The sequence below is a fragment of the Typopeltis vanoorti genome, chromosome 4 (genome assembly GCF_054136105.1).
Source record: "Typopeltis vanoorti isolate ZY-2024b chromosome 4, IOZ_Tvanoo_1.0, whole genome shotgun sequence".
NCBI classification, from domain to species: domain Eukaryota; kingdom Metazoa; phylum Arthropoda; class Arachnida; order Uropygi; family Thelyphonidae; genus Typopeltis; species Typopeltis vanoorti.
The window spans coordinates 4,944,922-4,961,269 of record NC_143552.1 but is presented as its reverse complement, the minus strand read 5'-3'; the positions used below and the strand labels follow the sequence as shown (position 1 = coordinate 4,961,269).

The 16,348-nt window shown below is 34.9% G+C and overlaps 1 protein-coding gene across 2 annotated transcripts in view; it reads left to right on the top strand.

Annotated features, from left to right (window-relative positions):
- The window catches only part of SMC5 (structural maintenance of chromosomes 5), a 752,645-nt gene that overhangs the window by 545,799 nt on the left and 190,498 nt on the right, over positions 1–16,348 (top strand). For both annotated transcript variants that reach the window (XM_090391623.1, XM_090391622.1), the window contains exon 20: positions 13,280–13,375. In XM_090391623.1, coding sequence (XP_090247749.1) covers positions 13,280–13,375 — 96 coding nt within the window. The remainder of the gene's footprint in view (positions 1–13,279; positions 13,376–16,348) is intronic.

The following is a 16,348-nucleotide window of genomic DNA, read 5'->3' as shown; positions in this document are numbered from 1 at the left end:
AATCATTATTATTATTACAATTTTTGCGTGACTAAGGGAGTTAATCGATTTGGCAAGTGAAAAAAGTAATAACATCAAATTCAGTCTTCAAATTATTTTTTTATTACAGAAAATCTTCATTATCATACATTTCTTATTAAAGATTTTTCAAATGAATAATAACTATTCTGTTACTGTTACAATTATTATTATTAGTTTGTTTAAATTGATTCATCAGCAATATAAATGATGTCTTCTTTGTCAGCTGTATTGAGGTCCCATCATGTCGATTAATAGGAGGAATGAATTTCAACTGGTCCATCATATCTTTCCTCTTTTCTCTTGTCACAGTTCTACCTGTAGGATATAACAAAGGCTGGTCTACATTTTTCAGACCCAGTGATCTACCTGTTACAGATTTTCTTATATTAATGGCATGAAATTCTGAATCTTCGTTAAAGTCATATTTGAATTGCATGACGTGGAGTTTCGACCTTTCTAATTTTATCCAGTGCATTTTAAGCCAATTTACTGGTAACTGTTACTTTTTTGTTAATGATAGAATTTTCTATAAAAGATTTGTTGAGAAAAAATCCTGATGAGTCATTTGAACCACAGTAAATGGTGCTTTCTTTTTACTGGTTTTGATATTGTACCAATCATCTGGTGAAAAAATGTTTTGAATTATTTTCACATATGACTCATAATGGCAAAATTGAATCATTAGGCAAATAACTATGTCCACTTACCAAAAATTTCATTTGAATTGATTCAGCTCTTATTTCTGTACTTTGAACCAATTTCGATAAACTTGAGACAGTTTTGATATTTCTATTTTGTCCGGTACAGGAATCTGAATAGGTTATTATTTTTTCATAATTTTTAGCATAAGTCTTTATATACTTTATTAGGCATGATGAAATTTCCTGAGACCTGTGAGATCCTTCAGTTTCTGGCCAAACGAACATGTGACTTATATTTTTATTAAAATCGTGGCAACCGAAATTATAAACATATAAATTTCGCTTATAATAAGCTACCAATGTAGTAAGTTTAGGAAAGGCTAAAGCTTTTTCTCAGTCGAAGAAAATAACATCAAATTTGTTATTTGATGGCATCATCCGAACAAAAATTTCTTTGGATGCAGCCATATGACTACGAGCCTGTTCAGCCTCTTGTAAGTGAGTGTACTTTTCAAGTTTTGCCATCCGAATTCCCTCACTATCTGAAGATGAATTTTTATTTGCAAACAATCACAAGTTTGGCATGTATCTTTAGATGGTTGCTTGAAATGTAAATTAAATTTAGTGGAGAATACCTTGTAGTAATATTTTTCTTTCACTAGTACTATACCTTCATCTTCACATTGCGCGATTTACAGTTTGTACATTTTCTTAATATTTAGATCTGAATTTAAATATTTTCACGTTGGATTGTGAGCTCTTGTGTAGTGACTAGTGTAGGCAGGAAATGAGTCTGTATGTTTTATAACATGTATCATCGATTTTATTGCATGGAACATGGCGACCGCGCCGATCAATCAAAGACGAAGCTTGTTCTTTACAACAACAGTCGTTGTTGGAACGTCCTACCTAACTGACTGTTCCATTTTTGTTGGTTTGTTAATCTTATCTTTACCTCTTTAAATTCCGTCTTTATTCATTAGTTGTTGATTGATGCTCATCTGAATATAAAGAAATTTATATTATACTGCACCACCCTATATTCAGATTAGTCTAAATAATATAGAGGAATCAATCATCAACTATACTTATATTATCACTTTATTTTCAGGCCGAGGTTATTAATAGCTTTTAAGGCTTCCGCAAAGGTCCGATTAATTTTATGAGCGGTGCAATGAAAGAAAATCAGGCAAACACCAAGTTTAACTCGACAAAAGAAAACATTTAATGTGGAATAGTACAACATATACATTCAAGTATAACTATCTGCAAAAGGTTATCAAATTGAACAATTACAAAAATTCATATTCAGATATTAGTAACTTCTTATTTAGGTTTGAGGATTATGGCTAATGTTGACACTTCTTAATTCTTAAAGCATCAGTAATTCTTTCACATATAGTTCTCTCTACCCAATTAGATGAATTAAATCAAATATATTAGCTCAGTTTAAAGTATTCAGAATAATTACAATCCATTAACTATCAAACATTCATTTTTCAGTTCTTTATGCTCAGTCAGTCAAGTTGAGAATAGTTCTTAAAAGTTTAACCTTCCAAATGTTCAATAACTAATCTTATGACAGGCTACACTATATTCTTTCTCAGTCAGCTAACACTTAATAGATCGACATAACACTTATTATTTCGAGGGGAAAGTACTTTAGTACATCTAACATCCGACCTTTGACATAACATCACAGCTAAGATAAAAATATATCCGACTGAGTTAACTGTTATAGATTCACAGATTATAGAAAGGACAACTCTTACCGGATTACTGCTTCTACACATCGAATTCGCATAGGCACATTTCAAATTCTGGTTGACTTTTACTTTACGGCAACACAATTCAAAGAAATCTTCCACTATAATAACTGAATTATAGACACAGAAATACACAAGTCTTGATGCAGTTGGTTTAAGTTATTTTACTGATTCCTTATTTTCTTCTATGTATTGACTTCAGTTCTGCATTATTCTTCCACTAACCATTAGGAAATTATTGAAGTATCAGAACTCCTATAGAAGTAATTCCAAATGCCTATTAATTCCTTTTCCTTTCCTAGACGATTTTCGGCATATATCAACTCCCCTTCTGCCACTCACTACTGATCTCTATGCCTCCAGGGCTTCTCTTTTTGTTTTCCAATCAACTACGTTCTCTCTTTCCCACCAAAATCCGGTTTTTAACCAGTTCAGCTTATATCAACTGACTTTTCTCTTTATACACAGTAGCTCATGCTCTCAGCACGAGCTATCTAAAAATAACTCCGTTTCTCCATCAGCAGCCAATCAGTAGAATTCCATAAAATTACTTTCACTTACAGAAATAACAAAAAAAAAAAAATATATATATATATATATATATATATCACAGTTCACATAAGGTACATTTAAATTTATATACACACAGTTTTTTATAATAATTTCACAAAAAAAGTAAATAAAATGAATGGCATTTTTATATATAGTCTTTTTTATTACAAATACATATCCTAAGATTATATAATTAATTAATAACAAACAAAACTCAAAGCAATTATATGAATAACATATTGTAAGCAAGAGACTAATAACAAATAATATTTACAAGTCTTGCTTATGACATGGTGGATTATGTTAAATGTGAATGAAGTATTATAATATATAAAATATCTTCATTCACAATTTAACAAAGGCCTACTCTTTCTCTGAAAAATTTTTCTTTAAAGAAAAATTTTTCACATAAGATTCATTGGTGGAGGAATCAGACTTCTCTTCTCCTTTTCGAGTTCTTAAGTAGTATAGTACCTAGTTTGAACCAAGCCAGATTTGTTATCATGTTTTATATTTTTATTTCTTTCTGCATTTCCTTTTGGATCCTTGCTGTTTCTAACATAAGGAAACATTTGTTCTTTATGCTTATAGTGAGGTAATGTCCTTTCAGGGTAGAAACTCTGTTCTCTGTCACTAACACCTTGTCTCGGTTGTCTCACGCCTTGGTAATCCTTTCTTTTGGTATTCCTTCTGTGATCACTCATTTCCTTGTATTTCCATTGACTTCTCAAATTTCTAATTCTATTATGTAAAGCAATTACCTTGGCAAAATTAACTTTAACTGTTAGTTGATTTTTCAGTGCCAACATCTGATTCAGGCATGGATATTTGTTGCTCTGATGGTTCATCATTATGAAGTTGTGTTTCGGTCTGATAAAGCACATCAGAATTTACATCACCATCCTTTTCAGTTGATTTACTTACAGATGACTTTACCTTAGTAGGAGGTTCCAATTCATTTGGTAAATAAAACTTTTTTGTCTGTCGCCTTGTTCCATCATATATATGACTATTATTTCTTCTGATACTTCTTTTCCTGTTCATTAGGGATATTTCCCTTTTAGAAAAATTACAGGAGAATTGATACTTTGCCAAGAAATTTGTTCCTAATATAATGTGAGAGCTTAAGTTGGATGTTGAGGGGACAACAAGCAAATCCTGACAGACACATAAACTAAATTCTGGTAGGTAAATCCTTGTGCGAACTTTCTCATAAGCTATAAAGTTTGAGTCTGATAAGTATCCTTAAAATATTTTTTGCGAACATAAATATCCTTTTTTCAGCTATTTCGAAAACAATATGTGAAAGAACGTGATCTTGGCATTTTACTGCTATCCTTCGGGCGCCTTCTTTTTATTTCGTTAACTTTAATACAACCTCTTAAAAAAATATTTTGATCAAATTGACTGTCTAAATTATAAAATGCCTCCATGGCAGCTTCTCTTTCATCCGAAGCAATTTTTTCATTGCACTTCTGACGACATCGGCATATTACATCTACAAATGTTTTTGCAGGTATTAAATTTTCCCTTCTATTTCTGTATCCAAACCTTTTATTCTTCTATGCTTTTGGTTATTTGGAGATTACAACTTCTTTTCCGCCCAATCGAATTTTTTGTTGTAATGTTTTCACTGCTACAATCAGATGACAAATCTGAAGAAATACATAAACGTTTTCATGAGTTGAGCTTTCTGCTGATAAATCGTATTGAAGAACCATCAGATTCATCATTTTCCACATCCAAATAATTATTAGTCTCATTCATCTTGATATCATAACGGTATAATTTTTCTTTTTTTAAAAAATCAACTGACACTAAAATTCACAAGTACTTACTTCTGTGGCAGTTAGGCTGTAACTGATTAACACGTTCGCTGCTAACTACGAATATACTCGTAGTTGGTATATGAGCTTCACAAGCCAACTATGAATATACTCATGTCGATTACCGCCGGCTTCGAGATTATTCGTACTGACCTTGAAGGAGTGAAAGCGCTTTTCGTGTGGTAACAAACTACGCCCGAGGAGCGTGGCAGCTAGCGTGTTAATTATTTTACTTTTTTTTGTGATGAGACAGCACTAAACAATTTACCGTTATCATCAAGTACTTGCTTCTGCATTTGAATTGCATTATTGCAACGATTTACATTAGAGTATGGAGTTAATTAGATTGACTTCCGAAATAAATTATTTATTATTCGATGGCCAACAAAAATTTTGTCATTTAGTGGTGTTAATCCCGATTATTAGTTTTTATGAATATAAAAAGTTAGGAGTCAATCAAGTGCTTTGACACTAAAATTGAAAAAAAAATTTAAAAAGTGGAGTTAATCGATTTGGCTTGTGAATGGCTCATATAAGGCTTTGGTCTGACTACATACACATCGACTATTGTGCTCAAATTTGGTTGCCTAGTTTTCATTGTGATGTGGAAACATTACTGAGGGTCAAAAGATGAATGACCAAAGTGATATTGGAACACTGGACGGTTGGTTATGCAAAACATTTGAGGGAATGTGGATTACAGAGTTTGGTAGATATCAGGGAAACAGGAGGTAGGATATAGACATCTCATTAGTTAAGGGATTCTACCAGATAATACAGAAAGAATTATAAAAAGAGTGTCTGTTAAGATAGGAAGACTGAAAGGCCATCTCTAGAACTTCTGCAAAGATGTGACAAAGAAAGGTATAGGGAGTATATTTTTTCGTGGAGAGTTGTTGTTGAGTGGAATGCATTGCTAAGTGTGTTGCAAATCCAAGGAGTGTAAATAACTCTAAAGTTCATTATGACAGACGTGTTGCTGGTTGAGTGGGCCTCTCACGATGAGTGTGTTGACTCCATTTAGGTTACTGAAATTATAATAATTATGCTAACTCCTTCTTCCCATAGCTCTACAGTTTGAAACAAACCTTAGCCTCCTGGATTGTTGCCCCAACCCTGTCTCTCCAAAACTTTACTTATCTCTTATAACAGTATACAGCATCTACTTATCTCCAACTGCAGATAACTCTCAGGACAACCTTGATGATTGCACGTTGCTGTGACATCATCCGGTTACTTTTAATGAGGGAATTTAAACAGACACAACACTCTGTCCGGGTATTGCCTGAAATAACATTAGGGGAAAAGTTATTGAAGTGTGCTTAACAGTAATCTCTTTCTCTTGAATACAAGTAGCAACACATTTTTCTCCTGGCCTACCCAAGTATTCACTGCTATTGAATTAACTGTCTGCTTACCTCTCTCATCCCGCTGTTTAAGAGTGTAACTAATGAAACACTTTCCCATGATATCCACTTTTGCATGTGGGCAACCCTTCCTACATCCCAGATATCATGATGGAAATTTAAGCAAGAGCTGACTGGCACATCTTCTCCTTCCAGCAGAATTCTGTTGCACTATCTCCTATTGTGATATAGTGAATCATGCAACAGTGCATTAATCAGGCTTCACAACTGCACTTCCCAAAACACCCATTCAGTTTCCAGTTTTCACTAAATCAGAATGGAATGCTGATTGCACAGCAGCTGAAGAAGCACAGAAGAAAAAGAAGGCTTAAGTATCTTTCACAGATAACTCCCAACAACAAACTTCACTGCTTTCAAACGTGCTCAAGTCTGATGAAGATATATCAGTCCTCAAGAGTTGAGCAAATAAATACAGTAGAAGTGATATGGATGAATATCTAAATCAAGAAAGCAGTGTGGCAAAAGAAGTCGTTATGGAGGAGTTACAAAACAGTGTGTAGTGAACGGTTGCATGAAGAATATAAAGTAGTCAAAAGGAACCCTGAAAGCAATACACATCTTCCATAACAATTTCACCCAATAGCAAAGAAGTCTGGGACAAAATCCTGAAAATGAAAGGCTGATATACATCCACCAGTTCTCCATCTTTGAATGTTATGAATGCACAATTGACAACCTAGCAGGAATTGTTGACACTCTTGAGAAGAGTTTTGCTAAAACACGAGCAGTATCTTTTAATCCTTCCTCCTTCCCTCATCTCCTTGCTGATAGATATAAAGCTAAAAAGCCACACATTTTGCTCTCTCTTTTTGTGATACACAAGAATTACTTCAATCCATTGATGAGAGAAGTGATGAAAGTTGTTTTTCTTAAATGCCACCTGACTGCTGTTGGATCAGATAACATCCATTTTTAGATTTATTTATTATTTCCTTAGCATTTGGCTCATACAGTTTAAGTAAAAAGAATAGAAAAAAAAAGCACATGATCATAAGTATAAAAACTATAATTACAAGTTTGTGATTCATTTCAGTGGCACAACTTGGAGGAAGTCTGATCAGTCACATAGATGAGCACACAGATGCATTTAGTGATGAAGTGACTAATTGGCTTTTTAGGAGCACTACAGCAAAATTGAAGAGAAACATATGTTCTCCACTTGAATAGCAAGTCTGCACTTCTTCAGTGGTTTATGTGAATCCTGTTCAGTCAAGCATGTCTTACAGGGAAGAATGGGAGTTTGGTTAAAACTTGAGCTTTTTTCTTGGTTTTATTCGTTGGCCAGATATTAATAAATGATACACACAGATTGTCAACAAGTTTCGCCAGCTATCCTGTCTGGCTTCTTCAGGACAAGTATAATGGTACACACACACACACACACACACACACACACACACACACACACACACACACACACACACACACACACACACACACACACACACACACACACACACACACACACACACACACTAATGTTTGCTAGTAAAAAAGAAGAATGGAGTAATACAGTCAAATAAATTAAAACTGACGTGTAACATCATAAGCATGGAGCATGGTGTCTCAGTCATTGTTTATTGAGTGCGTTATATAGTTTTTAGCAAAATGAAATTCTTGTAAGCTGAGTGAATTTATTAGGCTTTTCCAGGTGTCTTTTAGAATCATTCCTTGATTTCTGTTTAGATTTTCTCCTGAACGGAGTACAACTGTGTCTTTGAAGTTTTTACATTGAAAATCTTCTTCCATATAAGGCATGGAGCTGTTATCTCAGCCAATGGTGTGGTTAGAGATCGAGAAGTGATGGACTAATCCTGAAGTATCTGTTATGTTGTTGTTCACGTCCCTTATATGTTCTTTTTTTCAAATTTCCAGGCTTCTTGATGTTTGGCCTATGTAATTTAATCCACGGGAACATGGGATGTTGTATACACCTGCTTATTTGAAGAAGGCATTAATGTCTTTAGGAGATCTTAAAATGTGCCGTATAGTTTTGACAGGTTTGAGAGCAACTCTGAGGTTGAAATACTTCAGGAGTTTGGTTATTTTTGTTGAAACTGAGCCTGCATAAGGGATGACGATGAACAATGTATATTGCGCAACAGGAGGTTGTTGCTGTGGAGGGTTTCAATGAAGAATCTTTTTTATTATATTTTTTTGGTAACCATCGTTTACTAGTGTTTGAGATATGAGAGTGAGTTCATCAAGGAGATCTTTTTCTTCTGAAATAATATTGGTCGCTCTATTTTTAAGCTTATGTATTATGCTGAGTTTTTGCGCAATATGGTGAGACAATATGAAGTGCAGGTAACATCCAGTGTCTGCTGGTTTTCGATAGATTGTGAGCTGGATTTGTCCATTCTCTTGTTTCTTTATTAGTGTATCTAGAAAAAGCAATTGGTTATTCTTTTCAAGCTCTAACGTGAACTTTGGTGGAAGGAATTTATTTTTGTAAGGAAATCTCTCAATTGTCCTCAAACCTGTCATAACTATATGCCACATTTTAAGATCTCCTAAGGACATTAATGCCTTCTTCAAATATTTCAAATATACGCAGGTGTATACAACATCCCATGTTCCTGTGGATTAAATTACATAGGCCAAACATCTAGAAGCCTGGAAATTCGAAAAAAAGAACATATGAGGGATGTGAATAAGAACAGAACAGAAACTTCAGGATTAGTCTATCACTTCTCGATCTCTAACCACACCATCGATTGGGATAACAGCTCCATGCCTTATATAGAAGATGTAGAAACTTCAAAGCCGCAGTTGTATGCCATTTGGAGAAAATTTAAACAGAAATCAAGGAATGATTTTGAAAGACATCTGGAAAAGCCTAATAAATTCACTCAGCTTACAAGAATTTCATTTCGCTAAAAACTATATAACGCACTCAATAAACAACGACTGAGACACTACTCTCCATTCTTCTTTTTTACTAGCAAACGTTAGTGTGTGTGTACCGTTATACTTGTCCTGAAGAAGCCAGACAGAATAGCTGGCGAAACTTATTGATAATTTGTGTATATCATTTATTAATATCTGGTCAACGAATAAAACCAAGAACCAAGCTCAAGTTTTAATGTTTAAGTGAGCAAATACAAAACAAAAATGGGAGTTTGGTTATTAATATCTCAAACCCATTTGTCATTGAGGATCAGCAGTGCCCATTCTTCTCTGGAGATGAAATTATTGGTGACTAAGTTAAGGGGATAAAAATCCCTTATTGTTTTTCAGCCAGTAAGCGAAACTAAGATCGAAAACTACGATCTGAACGTTTCATGCCGACGAACTGTCAGCGTATCCAAGCGTAAGTGGTGACTTGGTAGTGCCACACCACGGCAACTCGTTGCAAAGGTGGAGCAAGATCCCTCACTGTTCTTGATATTTTCTCATAATGTAAAAACACACAGCTCCTAGGAGATGTAGTACTGTTTTACATTATGAGGAGAGGTCAAAAAAGCCAAACGGCTATTTTTTTCTGGCGAGGTTGATCAGTTAAGGGGATAAAAATCCCTTATTGTTTTTCAGCCAGTAAGCGAAACTAAGATCGAAAACTACGATCTGAACGTTTCATGCAATAAGAGGATTTTTAATTATTTCAACAATAAGGGATTTTTATCCCCTTAACTGATCAACCTCGCCAGAAAGAAAAAAATAGCCGTTTGGCTTTTCATCTTAGTTATACTAGGTTATAATATAATATAGTGACACACCTTTCTGGCAATCGTATAGCAAAAGTATGTAAGTTCTTTTCACTTAAACTCTGATATTCTAGGTCTAGCTACTCACTGATGAGACCTCAAAAAAGGTTGAAACCGGTCTGGGTAGTGACCTCTCCTCATAATGTAAAACAGTACTACATCTCCTAGGAGCTGTGTGTTTTTACATTATGAGAAAATATCAAGAACAGTGAGGGATCTTGCTCCACCTTTGCAACGAGTTTCCGTGGTGTGGCACTACCAAGTGGTCACTTACGCTTGGATACGCTGACAGTTCGTCAGCATGAAATGTTCAGATCGTAGTTTTCGATCTTAGTTTCGCTTACTGGCTGAAAAACAATAAGGGATTTTTATCCCCTTAACTGATCAACCTCGCCAGAAAAAAATAGCCGTTTGGCTTTTCATCTTATTGGTGACTAAATTTTCTACTTTGCATATTGGTGGTCACCTAGATTTTAATCAGTTCATTCTCAAGTCTGGAATGCCCTCATGCACAGGGATGATTCTCTCATAGGAGCATGAGATCTTTGGAGATACGATGGCAAGATGGTGCACAAGGCAGGAAATCAGTATTTGTTCTGATTGCACCAAACATCAGCTGTAGTGTGTTATAAGGCTAGGTGTTGATGAGCTCTGTATGTAGACTGTTCAGCCAAACATGTGAATAGTATTTAGCTACAGAGAACACTGAACCTAGAGCTGATGAGCATAAAGTGGTAGCAGAGAATTCCTAAGAGGACCACTAAGTTTATGAATGATGTTGTTTTGAGTCTTGGTTTTAGCTACTGTATTCTCCGTGTATTTCTTGGGATAGTGTGCATTCTAGTGTGATACCTGAAGATCAGGGCTGGACAGCCTGTTATTCAAGTGAAATTAGGGACTAACACTGATCTCTGAGGTAGACCATTTTTTAGGTTTTTTTCTTCTTTGCTGATTTGTTTTCCTTTAATGAGTTTATATATTGGACCTTCCCTACAGAGAGTGTCATATGCTGCTGTGAGATTGATGAATGCTGCAGCTGTTTTTGAAAGCCTGCTCCTATAAATTATGTCAAAGAACCTGATCACAGCAGCTACAGTTGAGCCTAAAACCTGTCTGTTCTATAGGTATTCAATCCATAATAGTATGGTTAATTCTGTTAAAAATAAGCCTTTCTAGGGATATGTGAATCGAAGTAATGCAATAGGTCTGTAGCTCTGGGTTTGATCCTTTGGCTTACCAGGTTTTAGGAGAGCAGTAATTTATGTCTTTTTAAACTGTTTTAATAGGATTCCTGTTTTCAGAATATCAGAAAGGAATTGTGCAAGCCACTTTTGAGAAAAGACCTGGTTTGCAGAAGCAAAAAATCATCTTTCATCAGGACAATGCACCTGCCCACGAAGGTGTTTTGGCAGTGGAAAAATTAAGGAATCTGCATTATGAATTGTTGGAACATTCACCCTATTCCCTAGATTTGGCTGCCTCTGACTTCTATCTCTTCCCAAAACTAAAAAATCTTCCTTGCTGGGCAGCGTTTTTCTTTGAATCAAGAGGTGATTGCAGCTGTAGAGTAGTATTTTGCAGATCTTACTGAGAACCACTACAGGGAGAGGATAATGGCGCTGGAGCATCTCTGGAATAAACGTATTAGTCTTAAGGGAGATTATGTTGAAAATAAAAATAATTTTGAAATTATAAATTTGCTTTTTCATTGTTAGGCCAAGAACATTTCAGAGACCACCATCATAAAATTTATTCCAAGTAATATATCATGCATGTTGTAACTTTTGTAAATAATAGCACTGTGAATAACTAATTGTATAAGCCTTACTACCAGAACAAAGCTGGGTAATTTGTAGGGTTCATCCTACAAATTTCCTCACAAGGCTAATAATATTTGAGCAATTCTTGTCAAAAATATCATCAAACATCTTCTGCAACTTCTTTTAAATATTTTTAGATTTGACTGCTTTTTTTTCCCTACATTAATTCAATGCATTCATGATGCACTCCTTCCACTTATTTTCTGTCACTGTTCTCTCACTACTCATTGCATTTAATGATGTTTACATTTTTTAATTTCGTAATTTTTGTACCACACATAAATGTGATGGTATGACATTAAATTTTTAGGTAATATATGGAAAGATTTATTCATAGGACGGAAGTGGAGAAAGCATGTGGGGATAATCATTAGAGGATCTCTTTGAGTATAATAGACAAGAAGTTGTTACAAATGTGAGTTGAATGCATTGATTAATGAAAAGTGTTGAGAAAGTGAATATGGTAAATGAGGTTAAAGTGTAATATAATAGGTATGCAGCTGATTGAGTAAGGCTTCTTGCAGTCAGTATTTGCTGACTCTGTGGGCCTCCATTACAAATTATGCTAATATAAATTTATTTACACAGATAATTTATTGTTTATAACATTAGTTTTGTGTTTGATTATTATTGAAATCAACCTGCCTAACAAGCCTACCGTTATATCACTCCATTATATCTTTACAGTAATCATTTCATTCTAAGAAGTTAACTTTGCCTACTTGTTGATTATTCAGTGGCAGAATTATTTTATTAATTAGTGTTTATTGCATATCATATCTAGTATAATTCCATGCATTTAAATTATATAAAAAATGCAACACTTTTTTTTTTCCTACTCTGCAATTCTAAAATATAATAAATTTGCATTTAATAAATAAGTTATATATCAACTCAGTAGCTTTTAGTATAGACCTCTTACTCCAAACCCATTACCTATAACTGTTTTCTGTAATGATGAACCGTTTTGAGTATCCACAGAACGCGATATTCTGTATTAAATGCTACAGGAACAAAATGCAGTGCTGACTTTGCCCCCCCCCCCCCATCCTGGAAGATAAGAGAGACAGAGCAATGCTACCTGAATGCTGTTAAAAAAAAATGATTAATTAAATGCACGCTTAATTTCAGTATATACTAAATCCAGACATTGTGTGAACTGTTTTCAATTTTATTTATATTTTATTCATAATCTGGAAACTGTTCCAGAGACTAATCATTGAACTTTCAAGCCACTTCTGGCCGCCTATAAGTAGAATGGTGGTTTGAGAGCAGATACACTAATCATTCTATCATCCAGGCCTGTAGTTATTTATATTATTAATTACTTATTTATATAACATTGAATATCATTGTTTATTTGCCAAAATAATGTTTATAAATGTATAAATTTGAAAACATCTCTTTCAAAAATATACTAATGGTACTTTAGGAATTCATGAATTTTCTTGCTGTTTATCTTTTATATTTGTTATAAAATCTTATTTGGCATAAAATCTTTGAAATATTTTCATTTTAGAAATTTCTGCAGCTGCCTTCATCCTTAGTGGATATTGACAATCAAATTCATGAACAGCAAGCAAAAGTTGATTGTCTTGCTCAGACAGATGGAGCAGTAAGTTTACTTTTAAAAACAATGTAAAATGTAGTTTTGACAAGGAAGAATTATCTTCCCACACATTACTAACATTTAGGCTAATACCATGAAACATTAGACATTAAATTAAGCCCTGCAGCAAATTATTTTCAATATATGTGGTTGTTAATTTAAAGTAGTCTCTCTAAAACAAATGAAAATGAAAAAAAAAATTGTCAAACTTATTAATATGTCAAGTTACATATATATGTAACTTGACATAAGTTACATATATATAAAATATTTTATACTTAAATTTGATTGGCAAACACTATTGTTAATCTTTCACAAAGTAACTTCTAGAGTTCACTATTACATTCAAAAAATGTAATGCCAAAGGGAATATGGTGATTAAATTTTAATTTAATCTAAAAATGATCTTGTAAATATTGATATATTATTGATGCTAATTTTCCCAGAATATCTAGATCAGCACAATGAAATTAGCTTGTTTCAGCCTTTCGAATTTATATCATATCAGTGCTGTGTATGGGGTGCAAGTAAGAATTAAGAGAGAGGAAATCTGCTGATATTTTGAAGTTGTTGGAAAATGCTTCATGAAAATTCTTTAAGCTGGTCCAGAGGAATAAAAGAGGAAGAGGGGAAGCAAGTTCACAAACGCATGTACCGAAGAAAAATGTTTGGCAACGGTTACTGTTGTTTTAACAGGCTGAACAGAAAGTGTAGAAATGATGGTTGCTAGTTCACTGAAGCAGTGACATGGAAGTGCTTGTAGAAGAAACACACTGAAAAAGTGCATTTCTCAGATATCAAAGTGAGCCTGTGAGGAGAGGGATCCTTTATGAGCCAAATTATACTTCTCTGAACAGCACAGAATTTTTAGTGAAGTTTTAGGTTCATGACCACAAACATGTGAGTGGTATTCTAAGGATAGGCATATTTGGGATTTGTATGGAATCATCAGCTTCATGCGCAAAAAATTAGCATCTTGAGTGAAAGAAATCCCAGGTTTTTAGAAGCTGAGGAAGCAATTGATGTGATGTGTTTATGCCAGAAGAAGCAGGAGATAAATTTCCATCCAGGTAAAGAGATCTAAACCTGTCTAATGATTTAGACAGGTTCAGATCTGTATACTGAGGATAAGAGAAAGTGAGCCAAGATCTCTTTTGCAGAGATGTGACATTGACAGTGACCAGCTTATCCTTGCCCCATTAAAAGATGTATGAAGATCAGTGTTTGCATGCAAACACTGATCTGAAAGCAGGCACTGGTTGCAGATGATTTTGAAGCTTGGGATCTGAACACTGCATAGTTTATCAAACTTTGTCGTTTGACAAACTATGTTGTACCATGTTCTCCACTCTTCAAAAATGTTAGGAGTAGTGGTGATTGAGAACAAGTTGTTTGTGTATATCAGAAAGAAGGGGAAATGATAAAATTGAGCCCTGAATTACTACAACATTTAGGATGAAGCTCTAAGAAAGGGAGCATCCAACATGTCAGCCAGAAAATGACCATGACCAGCAAGAAAGCTGACTAGCTAGTTATTATTATTAGACACCTCCAGGGAGTTCAAAGACTCATCAAGGGCACCTGCTCTACAGCTCTGTCTCCACCAACTGACCGCAACTACACCAACGCCATCTACCACCACCACCACTGGTTTTTCCACAGACAATCACAAACATCCATGCCCACGGCGGGATTCGAACCCGCAGCCTTTTCGCTGGAGAGCAGATACGCTAACCACTCGGCCAGCCAGGCCACTTACATTGCTATACTGAAGTATGGCAATGTAGGTGATCATTGCCAAATACAGAAACCCTGAAAATGTCAAAAGCAACAGTCTGTTTTTCAGAACATTTCCATATCACATCTGGTGGTGTGATGTAAGCCAAGGTCAGCTGTGGATCTAGATTGGCCCTTCTATATTGATGGGCCATCTAGGCAGTGTAGAAGTTGCTTACTCCAATATTTCAGAAAGGATCGAGGTGGTGGTGATTGGTCATAAGATGGCAAAATAGGATGGATATATGCTTCCCTCCATTCATTTGGATGCCAATTGAGTATAGGAGTTTGTAGAGATCATAAAGGACGTCTTAGCTCTGGATCACAATGTTTGAGTGCAGTTAGAGAGATGCTCTCAGAACTAGTAGACTTTTTGTGTCCAAGTTATTTAGCATTCTTCATTGTTCCAAAAAACCAGAGGAAGCATATGGTGCTGAGTTTCTGGTATGATAAAGTAATGATGGCCTTTTCAAGGGACCAGAAAACACAACTTTCATTTATACAGGAGAGCCAAGTTTTCTGCTTTGGTCTTAATAAAATCAGATTTGGATGTTTTGCAATGATTGTATGCTTCAGCATATGCTTAATATGAAGCCAAGGTTCTTGCTGCAAGCCACCTACCATAAGATGGTTTATTTCTTCAACTTCTTTTCGTACATCTGTTGAATCGGTGTTTGGAAAGTGAACAAGAATTTTGAGTGAAATTGTGGATAAAGGCCTTTGCACCCAGAGGATAATTTAATCACTCAGAGCATGTATTTGGTTCAGAAGGGTGGAAGCAATATATTGTTAGACTATGAAGTAGTGCCAAAGGAGATGAGATAGGAATTAGGTAGAAGGAGGACAGTCTGTGATTTTGATCTGAGTTACAGACAGGAGAGGTAACCTCTACAGTGTATCTGGGGAGAGAGAACTGATTAAACAAAAGATGAGCAACTTGCTCGCATTCTATAATAACGTTACCATTGAATTAGACAAAGGGAATAGATACACTGTGATACTTATGGAGAATGTGGGTGTGGATTATAAAATATTAGTGTGGATAAGATAATGACTGACAGAGATATCAAAAAGTGGTATATAGGGGATGTGAGTCTGCGAGATTTAGGGTAACTAGTGTTGGGTATACCACAAGGATCAGTCTTTGGTCCCCTTTTATATAATCTGCACATTAATGATATTGGGAAGGATTTCACAAGTGAC